Source organism: Macrobrachium nipponense, chromosome 15 (assembly GCF_015104395.2).
Source record: "Macrobrachium nipponense isolate FS-2020 chromosome 15, ASM1510439v2, whole genome shotgun sequence".
Taxonomy (NCBI): domain Eukaryota; kingdom Metazoa; phylum Arthropoda; class Malacostraca; order Decapoda; family Palaemonidae; genus Macrobrachium; species Macrobrachium nipponense.
This window is the reverse complement of record NC_087208.1, coordinates 67,331,327-67,350,293: the sequence shown is the minus strand read 5'-3', so window position 1 is coordinate 67,350,293 and position 18,967 is coordinate 67,331,327. Positions and strand designations below refer to the sequence as shown.

General features: G+C 38.4%; 2 protein-coding genes across 5 annotated transcripts in view; both read left to right on the top strand.

Annotated features, from left to right (window-relative positions):
- The window catches only part of LOC135195033 (uncharacterized), a 311,947-nt gene that overhangs the window by 6,381 nt on the left and 286,599 nt on the right, over positions 1-18,967 (top strand). For 3 of the 4 annotated variants that reach the window (XM_064221349.1, XM_064221348.1, XM_064221347.1), the window contains exon 1: positions 18,232-18,638. The exons of the other annotated variant lie outside the window; for it this stretch is intronic. In XM_064221349.1, coding sequence (XP_064077419.1) covers positions 18,568-18,638 — 71 coding nt within the window. In that variant the 5' untranslated portion in view covers positions 18,232-18,567. Of the gene's footprint in view, positions 1-18,231; positions 18,639-18,967 lie in introns of those variants that run through there. 4 annotated transcript variants of the gene reach the window in all.
- LOC135195032 (myosin regulatory light chain 2-like) lies at positions 4,056-5,732 on the top strand. The gene has a single exon (XM_064221346.1). It carries the CDS (start codon positions 4,099-4,101, stop codon positions 4,633-4,635), a length of 537 nt encoding a protein of 178 aa, XP_064077416.1. The 5' UTR covers positions 4,056-4,098; the 3' UTR covers positions 4,636-5,732.

Genomic DNA, 18,967 nt, shown 5'->3' with positions numbered 1-18,967 from the left:
TGGTAAAAATGACTAGTAGAATCTACACACTGACACGCACACACACACACACACACACACACACACACACACACACATATATATATATATATATATATATATATATATATATATATATATATATATATATATGATTGTTGGGCATAGTCTTTTTCGTTTAGTGTTACTGTTCCTTTTCTCTTTGGGAACTGTGTAGGCGTGCATGTATGTGTATGTGTGTGTGTGTGTGTGTATCCATGTTTAAATATTCATACATACAAAAACAGAGAGTGAGGCAGGGTCCCTGCATAAATATGAACTAGTTATGGTGGAAGTTTGAGAGTAAACAGAACAGCAAAATTCGTCATTCATGGATTTCGAAAAAAGATTTATATCTATAATATGTAAAGATATGATGTGTAAGGTATTGAGTGCGTAGGTGTAGAAGGTAATTTGTTAGAGCTATCAAGTGTTTCCATGAACATTCCACTGCAAGTTTTGCCGTGATCAAAGTAAAACTTGCAGTGGGATGTTTAGTGGAGAGTGACAAGTTAGGTGTAGAAGTAATGCAATCGACAAGGGCTTGATACATATGTCGTCATGTCTGTTTGAATATTTTCATGGACGAATTTTATTAACATAAGAAGTCAGAAAGGTCAGTCTGTGTATTTGCTGCAAGTTTGTGGAATAGGGCAATAAATTACGGAAGTATCAATATGTGATGTCGACGACTAGAGTTTCTGAGTGCTTATAGTCGTTAAAAGTTGAAATTGATTGTGAGCAAATTAAAGTGATAAAGATAAATGATAACCAGGAGGATTGAGGAAGAAATTAAAAGTGGATGGTGGAGAAATGCAAGCATTTGGCTGGCGTTTGTATTCTGTAGCAATGTAACGGCCGAAGATCGAATGGTAAAGGGTGTGAATCGAGATGAATGTAGTACGATTATTCCTAAGGACGTTTACAGACTAAAGAAAAATGACGGAAGAATCCCGTTTCTTGTCTTCTAGACTGAAGTACTCGAAAGGCCAAATTTGGTTCGAAGTTCGATGAGGTCCTGTTCAGTTGTGAAAAACTGAGTGGCCGCCTTTTGATTTTTTTTTTTTTTTTTTTCAGATCTATAGCTTGACTTCGTTATCATTTCCATGCACGGCCACACACCATATTTCTCGGAGAATGTATATGTATCCGTATGTGTGTGTGTGTGTGTGTGTGTGTGTGTGTACACCAAGGTATAGTGAATTCGATATTAAGGGATAATTGTGGATAAATATTTGTGAATATAAAATAAATTCACGATTGTATACGTGGAATATAAATATATATTATACATATATATATATTTTTTTATATATATATATATATTATATATATATATATATATATATATATATATATATAAGAGAGAAGAGAGGAGAGAGAGAGAGCTGTGTGTTCGTATTCATCCCGCTTGAACAACGCCTAAGTTTCGCACGGTTAAAAAGGGAAGCGTGGTCATGGCGAGCCGCGAAAATTTCGGAGTCCATCCTTTTGGTGAGACAGGGACCCCTGCGCTCGGTTTTATTTTCGGTCGCCCGAATTCCTGACTCCCGCAGACTCTGGCCTCATTTTCACAATTAATTCCTCGTCCATTTTCTCTTTCTTCTTCTTCTTCTTCTTCTTCTTCTTTGGAGAAAAAGATCAATAGCCAGGATTGTCACTATCCTGAGAAACGCATTTATCGGGTCAGTCATTTCTGTCAGAACCAATTTATGTATTATTCTGTTTTAGTTTAGATAATAATTCCATTTATTTCCACTTTTCAGTCTCGTTCACTAAAATATATTTTTTCTCACGTTTCTTTTCCCCCGATTTTCTCCGGCCAGCAGCCACCGCTACGATAATTATAACCGTTTCGGTGTTGCAATTTAAGTTTGTAGTCGCTGGGTGAAACGGCATTGTTTTCTGTTGAGATTCGCTTTCAAGCTTAATTGTTTCACTGGTTCTAGAATTAGTATTTTTTCCTCTCTCTCTCTCTCTCTCTCATCTTTTTACTGTGTATTCTGAGTATGCTGTTTCACTTTTCGTGACAAAATAAGTCATATTTTTTTGTCCACGATTTAATAGTCTTCATGTTTCATTGAAATGTATGTTTGACTGGAGTCATTCTCTCTCTCTCTCTCTCTCTCTCTCTCTCTCTCTCTCTCTCTCTCTTTCATAGTTTTCTGGTTTCATTTAAACGTACGTTCTCTCTCTCTCTCTCTCTCTCTCTCTCTCTCTCTCTCTCTCTCTCTCTCTCTCTCTCTCATACACACACACACACACTGTAACTGTGATGCAGCAAACATTACTGGTCAATGAATCGGTAACTTGAAAGAGTTGCTGAATTAATGGAACTAAATGACAAAAGACCGAGTTATTTCCTTCTCCTAACCTTAACTCGGTTATTAAAATGACAAATGCATTTTTAAGTTATTGGAGAGAGAGAGAGAGAGAGAGAGAGAGAGAGAGAGAGAGAGAGAGAGAGAGAGAGAGATCTGATATTCCATGTAGCATCGTCTTAAATCATCCCCGAGATTTGGCCAAATCTAGTTCCTTAATCATGTATGGTTCCTGTATTTACCGTTTGTCTTATGTTCGTGTATGTGTTCATTTTACTCTCTTGGTTAATTCTGCCGAGGAAAGATATTGCTATGTGTATATTATCACTTATTTCACGTTGTGGAACGTCATCTTTTTTTTTTTTTTTTTTTTTTTTTGCTTGTTTAAGTCATGCAATAATATTCATTTGATGTTTGTTGATTACCTATATACGTCTGTTTGTGACTCTTTCTAATTGTTTATTGCTAAAAATTGTTTTTACTTCATGTTTCTTTCTTACATGAACCGCTCCTGCCAAAAATATCCACGCAATATACGGTTCCGCTGCCTCATTCAATGCGATGCATAATTTAAGGTTGATGTCAAGGACAGCTCGCATCCTTTTATCATCTATTTTCGGAATTTTAGCAATTTTTTTTTCCTCTTTTTACACACGCTTCTGTCGTCGGTGTTCATGTGAAATCATTTCGTATCTCACTTGACCTGACACTTTTTTTTGACTTCGATGCTTTCGGAAAGATCGGAGCGAATCAATGGGCGTGTAGCCCGATTTTCTCAAATAGGAAATAACACGAGCGTCTGTCTACTGCTGCTGCTGCTTGGCCGGCCGGCCCCGTGCGGAGGAGGTCTCTCTAGAGGGTCACTGAAATAGATCGCCGCCGTCCTCTCGAGCGCACTTCGATTATTTGAGCGAGCGAACAAGAATAAAGCTCGGGCGATTTTCTTACTTTTTTTTCTTTATCCCTCTGTCTAAGGTCTCGTCGTGAGATGTCAATTCGTTAAAAGGTATTGAATAACCATGTGACCGTGGAATGTCCCTTGATTAATTTGAGGTTACTGTTGTTCATTAAGGAGGACGTTTTAGGAACCGTCCATGGCTTGGGTTATTTTGTTTTGTTCGCTCAAAGTTAGATGTTAGTAACTTGATCACTGTTTTTTCTGGGAAGATTGATAGTTCTTGTTTCTTCTCAAATTTTGGCACTTGCGATTTTGTAATTTCATGGACGTAAGCGCGAGAGAGAGAGAGAGAGAGAGAGAGAGAGAGAGAGAGAGAGAGTATATATGCAAAGTAGAAATGTTCACGTCAGTCAATAACTTGACCCAACTTGACCTGATGTCAACCATAACCCTTTTTCCGACTACGAATACGTTGGTCTTTTCAACAACAGAATGTGAGACGTCTGAGGGAGAGAGTGTGAGGTGAGATGTGTTTTGAGGTCGTAGTTAGAAGTAGTTCCTGAATGCGACCACCGAGAGTAAGGGCGAAGTGGTCTTGTAAGGTGAGCTGCGTGGTACTGGCGGGGTCCTGCGCCCAGGTATTATTTTTACTTGTAGCCACGAGTACTGTCAGATATCCCTGGCGAGAAAGAAGAGGAGGAGAAAACAGAGTAGGGACCCCGCCCCCTTTCTCCCAAATATAGGTGGCGTGCGCAGGGCGTTCTTGCGCTGCTGCCGCCCCTCGACTCCACCTCTCCAGAGGATATAAAGTAGGGAGAGTGTGAAACCCTCGCCAGTGCATCACAGCTGAAGGTTGCAATCATGCCTGCCTCCAAGGGATCCCGTTCTTCTTCCAAGAAGGCCAAGAAGGGAGGTGGAGGAGGAAGCAATGTCTTCGACATGTTCACCCAGAAGCAGGTGGCTGAGTTCAAGGAGGGCTTCCAGATAATGGACCACGACCGCGATGGCATCATCGGCAAGACTGACCTCCGCGCCACCTTCGACGAAATCGGCCGCATGTGCGCCGAGTCTGAGCTCGACGAGATGTTGGCTGATGCCCCCGGCCCCATCAACTTCACCACCCTCCTCCACATGTTCGCCTCCAGGTCCTCCGGCGAGTCTGATGATGACGATGTCGTCGCCGCTTCCATCCGCGCCTTCGAGAAGGAGCCCGGCAAGATCGACGCCGAGCAGTTCAAGTCCATGCTCATGGCCTTCGGTGACAAGTTCACCAAGGAGGAGGTCGCTGCCGCCTTCGACATCATGGAATACGACGAGGACTCCGGCATCATCGACTCCGACGCCCTCGTCGGCATGCTGTGCGCCAGCTCCGGCAAGGAGGAGGAGGCCGCCGCCTAAGTGCCACCAACCCCCTCTTCACATCCCTACGCCCATGCCCGAAGGAAATGTGGGTGAGCAGCAGCGGAAGGTTTTTCTCGTACTCAATCTCTTCATGTGGAAAACAGGTTCAGGATTTGCTACCTATGGCTGTGACACTCAAGCTTTTCTTGGTCAACAACGACTGCTGGCCTCTGCTGCTGCTGCTGCTATTGCTGCTGTTTCATCGTCTCGTGGATATCTTCTTCGTTGTCTTCTCTTTCTCTGTCGCTCGCCTTCTCCGGTCATCATCATCATCGACATCCACCCATATTTCTTTGCGGGCCAGCAGGATAGACGGTGTTGGGGTGGCAGCGGGCTCTTTTACTCTTCCAGCTGCCGCTCTATATTGTGATCCTGTCGCTACTTGACCCCCGTTTATATACATATAGATATAAATATATTTATATATCAGTGTGAAAGAGACCCTCGCCAACGGTGGCATTGGAAAGATACAATAGTTACGCAGAGGTGATCGTGCTGCGCCGTGTAGTCCCATCCGAACACGAAGTGTCTCACCACCATCAATTGCCATCAATCAGATTCTTCTTCTAGGTCGAAGTTGAAAAGCCAACTCGGGAGCGGTGTTCTGTTTCTGTGCATTGCGTGAATGTGATCCAAACGAAAGATGTAGCCGCCGTTGCCGACACCTGGAGGGCCCGCCGCTCCCGCCATTCATTCAGTGTGCCATCTGGACAGTGAAAATCAAGACGATTTCAAAAGACTTTGTGACTAGAAGTGAAGCATGAAAGTGCGGCTCCTACCCAGACACACAGACTACAACACGCAAAACACGAATATCTTGGTGTTGGGGAAACGTCTCAAGATCATCGAGGAACGTAAACAAAGAAGTGAAACAAGAATAACAGTGAAGAAAGAAAAATTGTGGCTGGCGACTTCTACGTCCTCAGGAGCCGTAGCCTCGTAGAAGGTCAACAAGAGGGGTGCTGTCGCCACGCCTCGTCATGTGGATGCACGCTCTTCCACATCACAAATAACATGAATTGTTTCTTTATGTGAAACATTGTATTGGCATCTTACAAGATACATACAATAAAATGTTTTACTATAAAACCAAATGTCTCATTTTTCCATCAGTTGGGCTGTGTGATGATGGTCGTTGCCTGAGCAGGTACCAGATGACTGACATCAGGTCAGAGAAAAGGAGAAGAAGATAGTGGTTGTGTCATTTTAGCACAAAGTTATCTTTTTCATTACTTGAATTGCGGATGTCAAAATGTAAAGTATTTCAGGTCTCCAGAGGAATATTTTCTTCGGAATTTAGGCTCTCACACTGTGCCAGCCGCCACTTTAGTGAAAGAACAAAGTGAATAACACATACACATGTCAATGCTACTGGTATACTTGATGGTCCACATTTGAACTCTCTCTCTCTCTCTCTCTCTCTCTCTCTCTCTCTCTCTCTCTCTCTCTCTCTCTCTTTGCCAATCTCAGCGACTGTCATGCAACTCATATAGTCAAAGGCAGCCATCGTATAAGATGAATAAGTTTGACTGGACGTAAGCTGCTACAATATTATGCCGTTGATAAGGTTTGTCTTCATTTACTGAGTCTTCATGCTAGCATCTCTCTCTCTCTCTCTCTCTCTCTCTCTCTCTCTCTCTCTCTCTCTCTCTGACACACACACACAATGAACACATTGAAATCTAGTGACAAATAGAAACTAATTATCGATGATCTTATGTGGCACTTTAGTCTCCATAATGGAAACTGTTACTTTTTATAATATAACAGCTTTGCAGAAGATTGAGTCGACTGGAGTAAGAGGCCACTAGAAGTAAGAAGTAAGGTATTATTCTCCGAAAACTTTGAGAAAATCTTGGAAGGCACTGGACCTTTTCTTAGGCTTTTTTTCCCCTTTCAGCTAAAAGAGATGAATGATCAACAATAAAGTTAACTGCCGATGCAGTACATGAATACAGTTTACTTTTTTATTATTATTATTTTAGCTGCTGCCGATACTATTGTAGCTAATTATGGTTGGCTCAAGCACATGTTGCTCACCAGAATAGAGTTCAAATACACTGACCAATCAGAAGTAAGGTAGAGGCTTCAGCGATATCGGCGGTGGATATTTATCGTCTCTTCGAAAAGAAATCTAATTGACTATAATCAGAAAGCAAAGGGGAAGTAGATTGCAAGTGTTGTTTTATTTACATTACAGCTAAAACCGCAAAATTCACTGTCATGAAATAGGTAAAGGATAGAGTCGAAAATAAAATTTTACGAAATAAGTATATTGGTTAACTCTTCCGATGGGACCCTAAGAAGAGATTTAGACCTTCAGTATACGCGAAAGAGCTATACCGACCAAGAAACTAAGACTTGAATGTTAAAAATCTTGCTGTCATGAGTAAAAAAAAAAAATCTGAGGAGTTACCAGCCGCCAATGTCCAGCATGTGGGCACTTTGAAACAGATGTAACTCTCGACTGGGCAGGCGGCGGCGCATTGGCCGCCCGTCGGGCAGGCAGACTCTTCGAGCCTTCGTCAAGTTTATTTCTGTCACTCGTCACGTGTATTACCGTCCGCAGATGGACAACGCCCCGTCCTGAATGATTACACGTGTTGTAACGCCAGCTTGAGGGCTAAATCACCCAATCAGTCAATTGTGCCAGACGTTTTACGAGGTTGAAAGCGAGTATAGATTATGTCGCCTGATATTCACCGATGGATACTTCTGTTTCCGCTCGCATCGCTCTGTCACTTGTAAGAATGAGCCGAAGTTAAAAGAACTTAATGTAAGTAAGAGTATAAGACAAGTTAGGAAAGTGTAGGAATTGCCATATTGCGAGAATGCCTATGCCATGACACACCATGCTGTCGATGTCATTTTGTTTAAGTTTAGCTTTACCACATAGTAAACGCATAAAAGGAGAGTCCAGTCAGCTGTGACAAGAGAAAGAGAGAGAGCATGTATCCATTTTCGTTTTTCACTCGTTAACATTACGATTATATTCCCCATTCCCTTTTTTTATTTTTCTTATTTATTTATTTATTTATTTATTTATTTATTTATTTATTTTTGCCAACCTTACGATTATATCCTCACACCCTTTTTTTATTTTATTTATCTATTTATTTTATTTATTTATTTATTTATTTATTTATTTATTTATTTATTTATTTATTTATTTATTTATTTTATTTATTTATTTTTGCCGTACGCGGAAAACTATATGTTCAGGCAGCTTTTTATTTCAGTCAATTTAAGCTCAAAATTAGCTAGTTGTATTTATACGGGTGCTGTTCACGTGGACCCTGTCTATGAGGCTATTCACATAGGCTGATTGCAAGGACGGTGTTCACACGAGCTCTTATGGGTAAAGAGCGCTATTCACATAGGCTCTTACGTGTATAAGCATTGTTCACATAGGATTAGGCTATTTTGTATATGGCCATTAGTCACTTAGGGTTGTATCGTAATGATGATCTCACATCCTTATGGAACAAACCAAAGTAAGCTGTCTTTTCTGTCTTTGTGAGGAAGAAGTGAAACCCGACAGAAATACAGAATTACTGTAACTGACAACAGCCAGTGACAACAACAAAAATGAGACAGTTGCCTATTAAACTGGAGGATTAAATAAAATCTAAACAAATTAACAATACAAAGGAAAGAAAATTGTGCTTCGGTGCATCCCGCAAGCGAAGACACATGGTGAATTAGTGACTCGACTTTATTCGCGTCGTTCTGAAAGATTAAAGATTGCCGATTAAGAAAAAGGTCTTCACATTGCGATGCTAGCTAGCTTTAGTGATATAGAATGGCAGTGAAAAAAAAATAAATGAATAAACAGGTCATAATGATCAGTCACCCGTAGTATTTATTGCTGAATTGGTGCTGAGTATCTAGGGTAGTAGCTCGTCCTGACAGTGGCAAAGCCATAGTGCCTAGTCGTAGTATTTGTAAGTCATACCAGTAGTGACAGTTATCCCACACACGCGATAATTAAAGCTTTAATTATTATTTTTAATATTTATGACGTCATGTCTACTATCCAAGTCATTGTATTTGCAGAATGAATGGTATTTGATTTTGGAAACGTATTCAGCTGTCAGTGAATGTACTGATTATGATGGGATAGATTCCATTGTAATTCCAAGATAGACATCCTGGAAGGATCTTGTGGCGTTTTGTGAGGCCTTCCATATTTCCAGGCTGTTCCTGTAAGATGGCATGTAGTTTATGATATACAGAAGACTGGCTCGACCATGTTCAAGTATCGATACTGGGAATTTCTGATGTGTTGTGTTAAAAATGTATTGGCGTCATTGCCTCAATGCCTTAAATGAATTAAAAGAAAAAACTACCGAGGCTAGATGGCTGCAATCCGTTAGGTGTGATGATTGGTGGATGGATGATCAACATACCAATTTGCAGCCCTCTAGTCTCAGCAGTTTTAAAGATTAGGATCTGAGGGCCGACGGGAAAAGTGCGGGCGGAGAGACAGATTGCTATCTCAATAGTTTTCTTATACAGTAAACTAAAAAGAAACCGAAAGAAAATGAAGTGACCATAATCGTTCTCAAACCACAGAGACACCGTGAGAAATTTGTAGTGCTCACAAGCCAAGGAGGATAGCGTGTTCATGAACTAGTAGGCTTAATTTAATGCATAATTCCGTTTACTGTACCTCCGTTCATATTCTCTTTCTTCCATCTTACTTTCCATCCTCTCCTAACAATTGATTCGTAGTTCACCTGGAAGGTTTGCCTCATGTTACACCTTTCACACCTTTTTACTGTTAATTCAGCGCTGAATGACCTCATAGGTCCCAGCTATTGGCCTTTGGCCTAAATTCTACTCTCTTAATGCATTTGGGCGCTCTCATATTCGTAATTTTCTTATGCAGAAGCCGTTGGGGTGGGAAACCTACTGGCTTGACAAATATAAGAAATTAGCAGTAAGAAAAAGAGTAGCTGAGCTGATTAACAGCTCTCCTAGGGATGGCCCGAAGGATTAGATATTTTTACGTGGCTAGGAACCAATTGATTACCTAGCAACGGGACCTACAGCTTATTGTGGGATCCGAACTACATTATATCGAGAAATTAATCTCTAGCACCAGAAATAAATTCCTCTGGTTCCGCGTTGGCCGAGCCGGGAATCGAACTTCGGACTACCGGATTGGTAGCCGAGCGCGAAATCCACTCGTCCAACAAGGAACTCCCAAATGTTGAGAAAGACAATCTTCTGAAGAACGGAGGTGTCTAAGGTTCAGTGGAACCGAAAACAGGAAGGAAATGACAGAGCTTGGCTGAGGAGGTAGAGGAACGTGTAAGTGTGCAATCATTTGTCGTGAAAATCCAGGACAGGACGAAGTCAGTCCCCAGAACTTGAGGAAATACGTAGGTCGCGTCGATCCACAGCTAGTTAGGGAACTTTTTAAGTAAAGGAATAAAATATAATGACTAGACAGGAAAGAGAAAAATATTCAAAAAAGTTTTTAGCTCAGTGCATCACAGCACTGGCATATATATATATATATATATATATATATATATATATTATATATATATATATATATAGATATATGAATAACTTGATCACGAAATATAGAAAACGTGATGCTCTGTATAAATAAAGGTAATGCCTCGGAGGGAAATAAAAAACGAGATCTTTCGGTCGACCCTTTAAAGTAAAAGGTCGTTAAGACCGAAAGATCTCGGCATTTCTCGCTTTTTCATTTTCCTCCGTGGTATTACCATTTTATATATATATATATATATATATATATATATATATATATATATATATATATGTGTGTGTGTGTGTGTGTGTGTGTCTGTGTGTGTATTATATATATTATATATAACTACCTTAAAACACGTTCAGATAAATCCTATTGTCTTCATGTATATCGCAATATATATATATATATATATATATATATATATATATATATATACATATATTGTGTATGTGCAACAAGAAAAGACTTACATGAGTTCGCAAGGAATACATAAGGAAAAATACTTGTAGGTAGTTTACACCGAGTTGTTATCGTACAGCGAAAAAAAACGCAGCAAAAAAAAAAAAAAAATTCTCGAAAACGGAAAGATGAAAATAATAGATGTGATGCAGTCTAAAATATTCACTGCATTTCACCAACAGTGAGGTGATATTTGTAAAATAACTTTACTTTAGTGAACCATAAATGTAATAAGGAAAGTTGCACCCAGTACATCGTTGTTGAACCAATTTTCCTAATTATCTCTAAAAACATGACCGCGTATTTCCTGTTTTAACTTCTCTATGACGTTGTAGGTTGTGACGTCACGGTGTGCCGATTACTGTTGCTTGTACAGTATGCAGCAAAACTCGTGTGACTTTTTTATTTTTGTACTGGACAAGCGTTGTTCTCAAGTTGCCACTTAGTATTAAATCTCATATTTTATAAATGTGCATGTATGAGGAAAAGTTGGTCTCTTGTTATATAGAATCTTATCTTGAAATATATTGGAACCTGAAAACAAAAATATTTCACGCTACAATATTTCTGAACGAAAACTAAATAGTTACTGTAGCATGAAAACCTATGCTCATCGTGACTTCCATGAGTCGTGGAATCGTCAGTCTGGACACAGTGGAAGAGGACATCGCGATGAAGTGAGAGAAAAGTTGAGCAGAACATAGTCTAATGATAAATATTGATGCATTTGGGAGATGAATTCAGTTATTACTTTTCGCTTTTATAGTTTTGTGTATAAAGCAAATGTTAGTCAGGATCATGATTTCGATACTTGCAATAAATTATGGCTTAGGCTTAGGTTATAGCCAGTGCTACATAAGTCTAGTCTCCCGAGAGGTTTTTTCAATTTGAAGAAAAGTAAATAATAAATAAATGAATAAATAAGCGAGGTGAAGAGTAATCTTCGCTATTAGAAATACAATTAATTTTTATTCTTTTACTTTTACTTTAGGAATGGAAGACTATAATCAGGTCGGATATTATCAGCTACAACTGTCGAGTGCAGATTCTACAGAAGGACAACTGCAATGTATTATAAACAATAATGTCTAGGCCAATCCTATTGACTTTATAACATACTAGGCTATATTGCAGACAGCAACAAGTTGCATCAAATCTTTGAAACTTATGAAGGGTGTCTATAAGACCATAAAGCAGGATTTGTGAAATTCTTCCACAGTCTTGGTGTGATATACTTCCGTCATTGTTTTCTTCATAGGCCTATAGGCATAATAAGAATGATATAATCGAGAAGCGCGAAGTGCACTTGGCCTACGGGTAAGGCGAAGGCAGGAAAACTAAGCCATCGGCGGGGCACTATGCACCCTTCACCAGTTGGGTCTAACGAAATCCTAGGTAAATCTCAAGAAATGTAACTTAGTAAAGGCATTAATAAACCAAGTAGCAAATAATGAATATGATTGATAATAAAAACGGTATAGGTTAAGTAAATGGTATACCACTATAATTATTAAAAAAAATACGTATAATTCTTTGAAATACATAGGTCCCTGTGAAAAATAAAATACAAATTCCAGCAAAACAAATAGAGTAAACACAACTTCGTCTTTTAAAACACGTTATATATGTATATATATATATATATATATATATATATATATATATATATATATATATATATAGCTGCACATACACACACACACACACACACACACACACAGAAAGAGAGTTGATTAATATTTAGTATGTGAGCCTGGGTTGTCTATTACCGAGTTAAACCGTCTAGGAATACTGTCAACCAGTCTACTTCAAATATTTTCCCCACGCATAGACTCCCATACTGATAAGCAATGGCTTATGATGGCTTGTTTACTGTTCAAAACGGAGTCATCCCATTCCTTTGCCATAATGGCCCACAAATTTTCAATGGGATTGAGATTCGGAGATTTTGCAGGCCAGTCGATCCGAATAACTTCTGGATGCTACTGTAACCATTTTCTCACTGGCATGCTATTATGAACAGAGGAATTGTCCATTACCAAGAATATGGGCAACGGTTCCGGAATCAGTGGCATCCTAACAGATGGAATCAGCACCTCGTCAAGATGTCAGCATATATACTGCCTGCCATTTAATCGCTCATGGTTTGGCACTAAAGCACTTGGTCCGCAAGACGCCATCCAACCCCAAAGGCCCGTGGTTATCCTCCCACCTCGTCGATTTGGTTCAACATATTTATCCTCAAACTTGAAAAAATAGAGAAAGGATTTAGAGAAAATATATATTCGGAGAGAAACAATGACAGTGGGCTTACTTTTAAATATAAAAGAAACTGTTTTAACCGCAGTTCTTCCTCTCATCAATAGATCTTACTATGGATTAAGAAAAAAAGGACTGGCGCTTTTATTAAGCCATACTATCAGTAATATTGCTGCAACACAGAACTTTTAACTTTTAAGACTTGAAGTGCAATGTTAAGAAAACATTATAAGGTTATTCTATAAAACTATATATATATATATATATATATATATATATATATATATAATATATATATACCTACAAGTATGTATAGGCCTATTTGAATTTTCTTCTCCGAGAAACAGTTCTTTAATATGCATTTAACCAAAACTTATATAGACAAAATCATATGTACCCTTTTCGCCTTATTTCCTCTATTAGATGATAATATACAATTACAAACCATTTTAAATATTAGAAACAGCTACGTCAGTTGTATTTTCTGCCAGACTTAGTTTTACAGTAAAATAATAAAAAAAAAAACTTTGGTTGTAGGCCTAATAGTATATATAACGAATTCGGAAAAGAGGCATATGAGAAGTGTTCATAGCATAGTAACCTTAAACGTCTTTTAAGTCATGCAATGTATATTCAAACATTCACGAGACTCGGAGGAAAGCTAGCACGAACTTCCTTTGCAACTGGTTTCCCGCCAAGCAATACTGCGAAGCGAAGGCGGGATTTTACAGAAATTTAAACGGTTTCCTCAGTAATGACAATTCCCAACTCCCACCCTGGCTCAAATTAATTTATATCTTCTCTTATATTATTTCTCTCTGATTACATCGTAAACTTCCATTAAAGATATTTGTCAGCAGGTTTAAAAAGCAGTGCAAGGGGAATTATTATTCATTAAAGCTTTATCATATATACAGACTAGGCCTATAATACAAAGTATATCACACCTAGGCTACCACGTAAAAATTTATAAGGCAAAATAAGTAAATGTTCATTACCTGGTTTTTCCTGGACCCCAGCAGTGCAGTCTTCCTTGTTGGTCGTTGCAAAATGTCTTCTCGTCACAAAATATAACAGTTTCCCAAAACTGCTCGCTCTTGGACAGACATTCGAGCGCAAACCCGAGACGATGGTCCATATGCGTCTGTGTAAGTTGGGGCTTGAGCGCAGGTTTCTTACATAGAAGACCAGCTTCTCGAAACCGACGTCATACAGTATCAACGGATGTTTGCATACTTGTTTCTCGCGTTACTGAAAATGATGACGAAATGGGTGTTCGGTTATAAAATTAATCAACACTTCGATTTCTTCTGCGGTTTGCAGCAGGGTCTCCCAGATCGGATGGCTTTTCAATTCTTCTTCGTTGTATCGTTTTAGCCATCTGTACACTGTTGTCTTGTTAATATCAAGAAGATTAGCTATGTCTTTTTTTTTTTTTTTTTTTTTTTTTTTTTTTGAATCTGGCGAGATGGAGCTCAACTAAGCTCTCCTTGTTGGGGGTGACGTTTCCGGTTGCTGTCGGGTCGCTCCAACCAAGATGGAATAACTTGGCAAATAACCGCAGTTGACGTCTTGTTAGACCACGCCCACAACTACATCTCCGATACGTTCATTACATTAAATAAACTACTATGATGGCGTAAAAGTAAAATTCGTTAAGTATTTACGTCTTTTCATATTTACCATAATTAAAAATTAAGGTGTTAACGTTTTTTTAATGATCTAGCTGATATTTAGGTAAAAAAAAAAAAATATATAGCATTATACTTTAAACCATGCTAAGTGAACTGCATCTTTTTTTTGACTCATTTCTCTTAATCTATAGTTTGCCTTTAATTCCACACTGTCGTACTTTTCATCCATTGACGGAGATATGATAATTGATCTTTTTCGTACGTGAGGAAAGATACGCTGGAAATGAATTCATTTAATGAAATAAATAACAGAGAATCTAAAAAATCAAACCGGAAACTTTTTTGTCGTTTCCTGTTCAATAACTGTATGATTCGATTATTTATTTCTGTACCTTATCCAGAAAACGTTGCGTGGTCGGTATGGTGTTGGCGTGCCACATCGGTGGCCGCGAGTTCGATTCTCGAGTATTCCACTGAGGAGTGAGAGATGTGTATTTCTGGTGATAGAAGTTCACTCTCGAAGTGGTTCGGAAGTCACGTAAAGCCGTTGGTCCCGTTGCTGATTAACCACTGGTTCCATGCAACGTAAAAACAGCTTACAAACAAACAAAATAGAAACTATCTTTTTTTCTTTTTTTTTTACGTTATCAGACTTTGTCGATTTATCAGGCTGTTACGCGGTATGTGCGCAAGTGGATAGTATGATGCGTGCGATGGTAAAGATGTCATCTAATGGCTAAAAATCAGTCTCATATTGTTACATTCGCTTTCAAAGGCTGTGTATTTCCTACGACGGTCACCGCTTCATTTTTGTCAATTTAAAAATCATACGAGTGTTTTCTACCCTTTTGCGCTCCGTGTTATGCATTTCGCGTCGTATCATTTTTCCATGAATTCAGTGTGACAAATCCCGTAGCCAGTAATAAATGTTTAGGGGTGATATCCAAATGACACGTTTGTAGTGTCTTTTCGTTGTGTGTGTTGTCCTTTATGTGTAGAAGAACAGCAGGCAGTTTTCATTGAGCGCGGAATATTTCATTATATTTCCTACTTTCATTTGACCTCCATTATATTTCTTCTTAGAGCTATTGTGACGCCAGTCTGCATAAATCAATCTAAATGTTGGAGAACATAGGCCTAAGGCATCAATTCTTCGCCTCCCTGTCCAGGTCTCTTACCCACCATCCCAATCGCGAGACCTAACTTTGGTCAAACAGTTCGTCCAAGTCAACTTTTGAAGGTTCATTGCATGGCTCCGGAAATAGCAGAGGGTTCCATCCAAACTGATCTCTCTCCTTCTCTCTCTCTCTCTGGACTTCACGTGAGAATTATCTTGAAGTAGCTGCAAAAGGGATTTCTTCGTTTAATGATTAAAGTTACCATTTTGTTATGTGTTCATCTACCTCTGCACGCACACACACACACACACAATATATATATATATATATATGTATATATATATATATATGTTATAGATATACTATATATATGTATGAGTATGTGTATATATAGTATTATATATATATATATATATATATATAATGTCTCTGTAATTTATTCTAATTGATGCATAGGGATGCTTCTTCTATCTTCTGAAATCATAGGCCCTGATGCAACGAGCTTCAAATCTTTCGTTGTACCATTTTCGTAATACTGCTCTTTCGTCTAGTTCCTGGTTCCTAAGCGCTCACTCCACAAACACAGTTGCGGGCACACTACACTGTTTATGAGGTGCAAAGCTTTATTTCCTTAATCGTTTACTTTACTCATTATTTAGTTTAACTTTACTTTATGTTACTTCAAAAATGTTTATTTTAATTCATGTCTATTATCCCTTTTATGCAACTAAATTAACCCCCCAAAATTACAGTTATTTCTAAATTAGATACAATCCAATATTTCTACTTTACTTTTACCCCAACTCCCTTTCATTTCTTCTTCTTTATAACTGAGGCAGAGCCGCGCTACTTAGCTTTGACATCCATTCTTAATTTTGAGGGCTATCCTTATATATTCTCCCAGTTTTCGGTTATGGGATATCAGTGTCCCTAAATTTATATCCTGATCTGATTTTTGTAGCAATTTACTCATGAATAAATGTTCGGTGGTGTCCTCCTCCACTTTACATATTTCTCAGACCTCGTCCTTAAATTTGCCCCGGAAGTTGTTGGCCTTTAAAGTTCAGCGTATTCAGTCTGGCTTTCATTATGATACACGCTTCCTTTGTTTCCAGTTCCCTTAAGTACTTGTTTTCCACGAAGTTATCTATGAATCTCAGCTTCTTCATTTCTTTTCTCTCTTCTCTCAAAGTCTCTTGGATATCTTGATTAATTCTTATCTTTCCCTTTTTCAGTGCTGCCTAGGATATTCTTTTAGTCCATTAATTTCACGAGATCTTTCCCTTTTATACGGGACGTATGAAAATTTCGTTTTCCTTTTAACGACACTGGCTATTGTGATTTGAACTATTCTCGGGAAACGTCTTTTCTGTCTGTCCGTCGACCATGAAATACATTTCAACATGGAACTCACAATGGTGCTATGTAGTCCCAGCATTACATAAGGATGTGCTTATATATATATATATATATATATATATATATATATATATATATATATATATATATATATAAACACACACATATATACATATATATATATATATATATATATATATATATATATATATAATTCTTACAATTCATCGTAAATAAAGGTCGAAACGAAATGGCTGTTATTGGCAAAACGTATATGACGCAAGAAAGCTCAAGTTGCATGTCATTGGTACTCGGTAGATCTCCGCTCCCGGTGTTCGAATGTCTTTGTTTACGCGATAGTTGCGAGGTAGTGAATTAAATTTACCACTTCTTGTCACTCGCGACTCATTTAATTTAATCCTCTGGCCTTTGTAAATGGTCGTCTGAGGTTGCGTTCGGTGTCTTCATCCTGCGGTAAAGTATTCATAGTATGGCGCAGTGGAATGTTGGCCTTTTAATCTTTTAGCCTTCCAATAATTGTGGAGCGGTGGTGTTATTCACTAATTGGCCAATGGCCACTTCTTTAGAACTCTGTTGTATTGGAACCCGAACTTTGTCACTCTTGTTGTGGACATTTACATTACTCGAAGTCTCATATGTGATTCAGTATATTCTCAGGGTCAGCAGGTTCTTCACCTCAGGATTTTCCATATATGGCCTCAGTGGGGGGTACGTGGGGGCTAAGGAGGGAACACCACCTATGCAGATAGAAGGTACCGTTATTTTAAAATCATCTCGTCAGGAACATGACCAATGAGAAGTTATTCACATGAAGGCGACTCTTTTTAAACGATTTATTAACTTTCTACTGTAATCGAAAGATTCCACGGTTTGGAGAAATAAAGAAATAATAAATAATATTTGTTGTTATCTGCGGCTGTTCGTTTTTAGTATGCGCGAGAGGAAATCCTGGAGTTGCCATGAGGGGATTATAAGTCAAAGCATATTTCGAGACTCCGTTTACATCGAGAAACAGATTTATTATTTATTTCTGCGAGATAAATTCGCGTTAATTGCCGCTGCAGATGAAGTTGTAAGGTAAGAAAAAATAACTGCACACCCGGAAAGTTAAGTTAACGACATGACACTGCATATCTTTGCTAAAATCCTAACTCGATTGATGTTTAGGACACCCTGTGCAGTTGCTAGATGAAGAGACTTCTCTCATCGCTTCACATCAGACATCACATCCTTTTGCTGGTCAGTCACGTTAGTAGTGTGTTGGAACGTCGTAGCATATTGTGATGGTAGGAGTGCAGTGGTCGTTATCGTCTAAATAAACCTAATTGAGCCATTTATAATCAGCCATTAGCCTTATCGTAAAGGTCGTTATAATTAAATGTTGATTTTCTAAGACTACTGCGGTCATCATAATGTGACAGTGACTATAACCCTATAGTTGAGGTTATCCTTATGAGGTAGTGAAAAAGAGTGATTATGTTAATTGTTAGAATTGGTGTGAACTCAACCAGCTAGTACTACTGCTTGAAAGTGGATTGCTTTTAATTGGCCGTCTCTGATCTTGTGGATGCCAGGATTTCGTGCCGGTACGAGGGAGCTCAACACCTACACCGTTGGATATCGTCGTTCAAAAAAAGGGTATGGTGACCTGAATGTTAGTACTCGTTCAAGAAAATATGTCTACGTTTATAAATATATATATACTATATATATACTATAATATATATATATATATTATATATATAATATATTTAGCAATAGCGTTCGGTACTGATTTCTGCCTATCATTTTCCTGTGGTTCTCACTTACATAATGAAGTCACGGGCATCTACTGTGTTTGTAAGCATATATATATATATATATATATATATATATATATATATATATATATATATATTATATGTGTGTGTGTGCATCATTGGCAAGAATTTAATGGTGTAGTGTGCAGGAGGCTTTGACCTCTGCTG

Excerpts from the sequence above, each read along its gene's own strand:
- LOC135195032 (XM_064221346.1), top strand. The coding sequence starts at position 4,099 with ATGCCTGCCTCCAAGGGATCCCGTTCTTCTTCCAAGAAGGCCAAGAAG.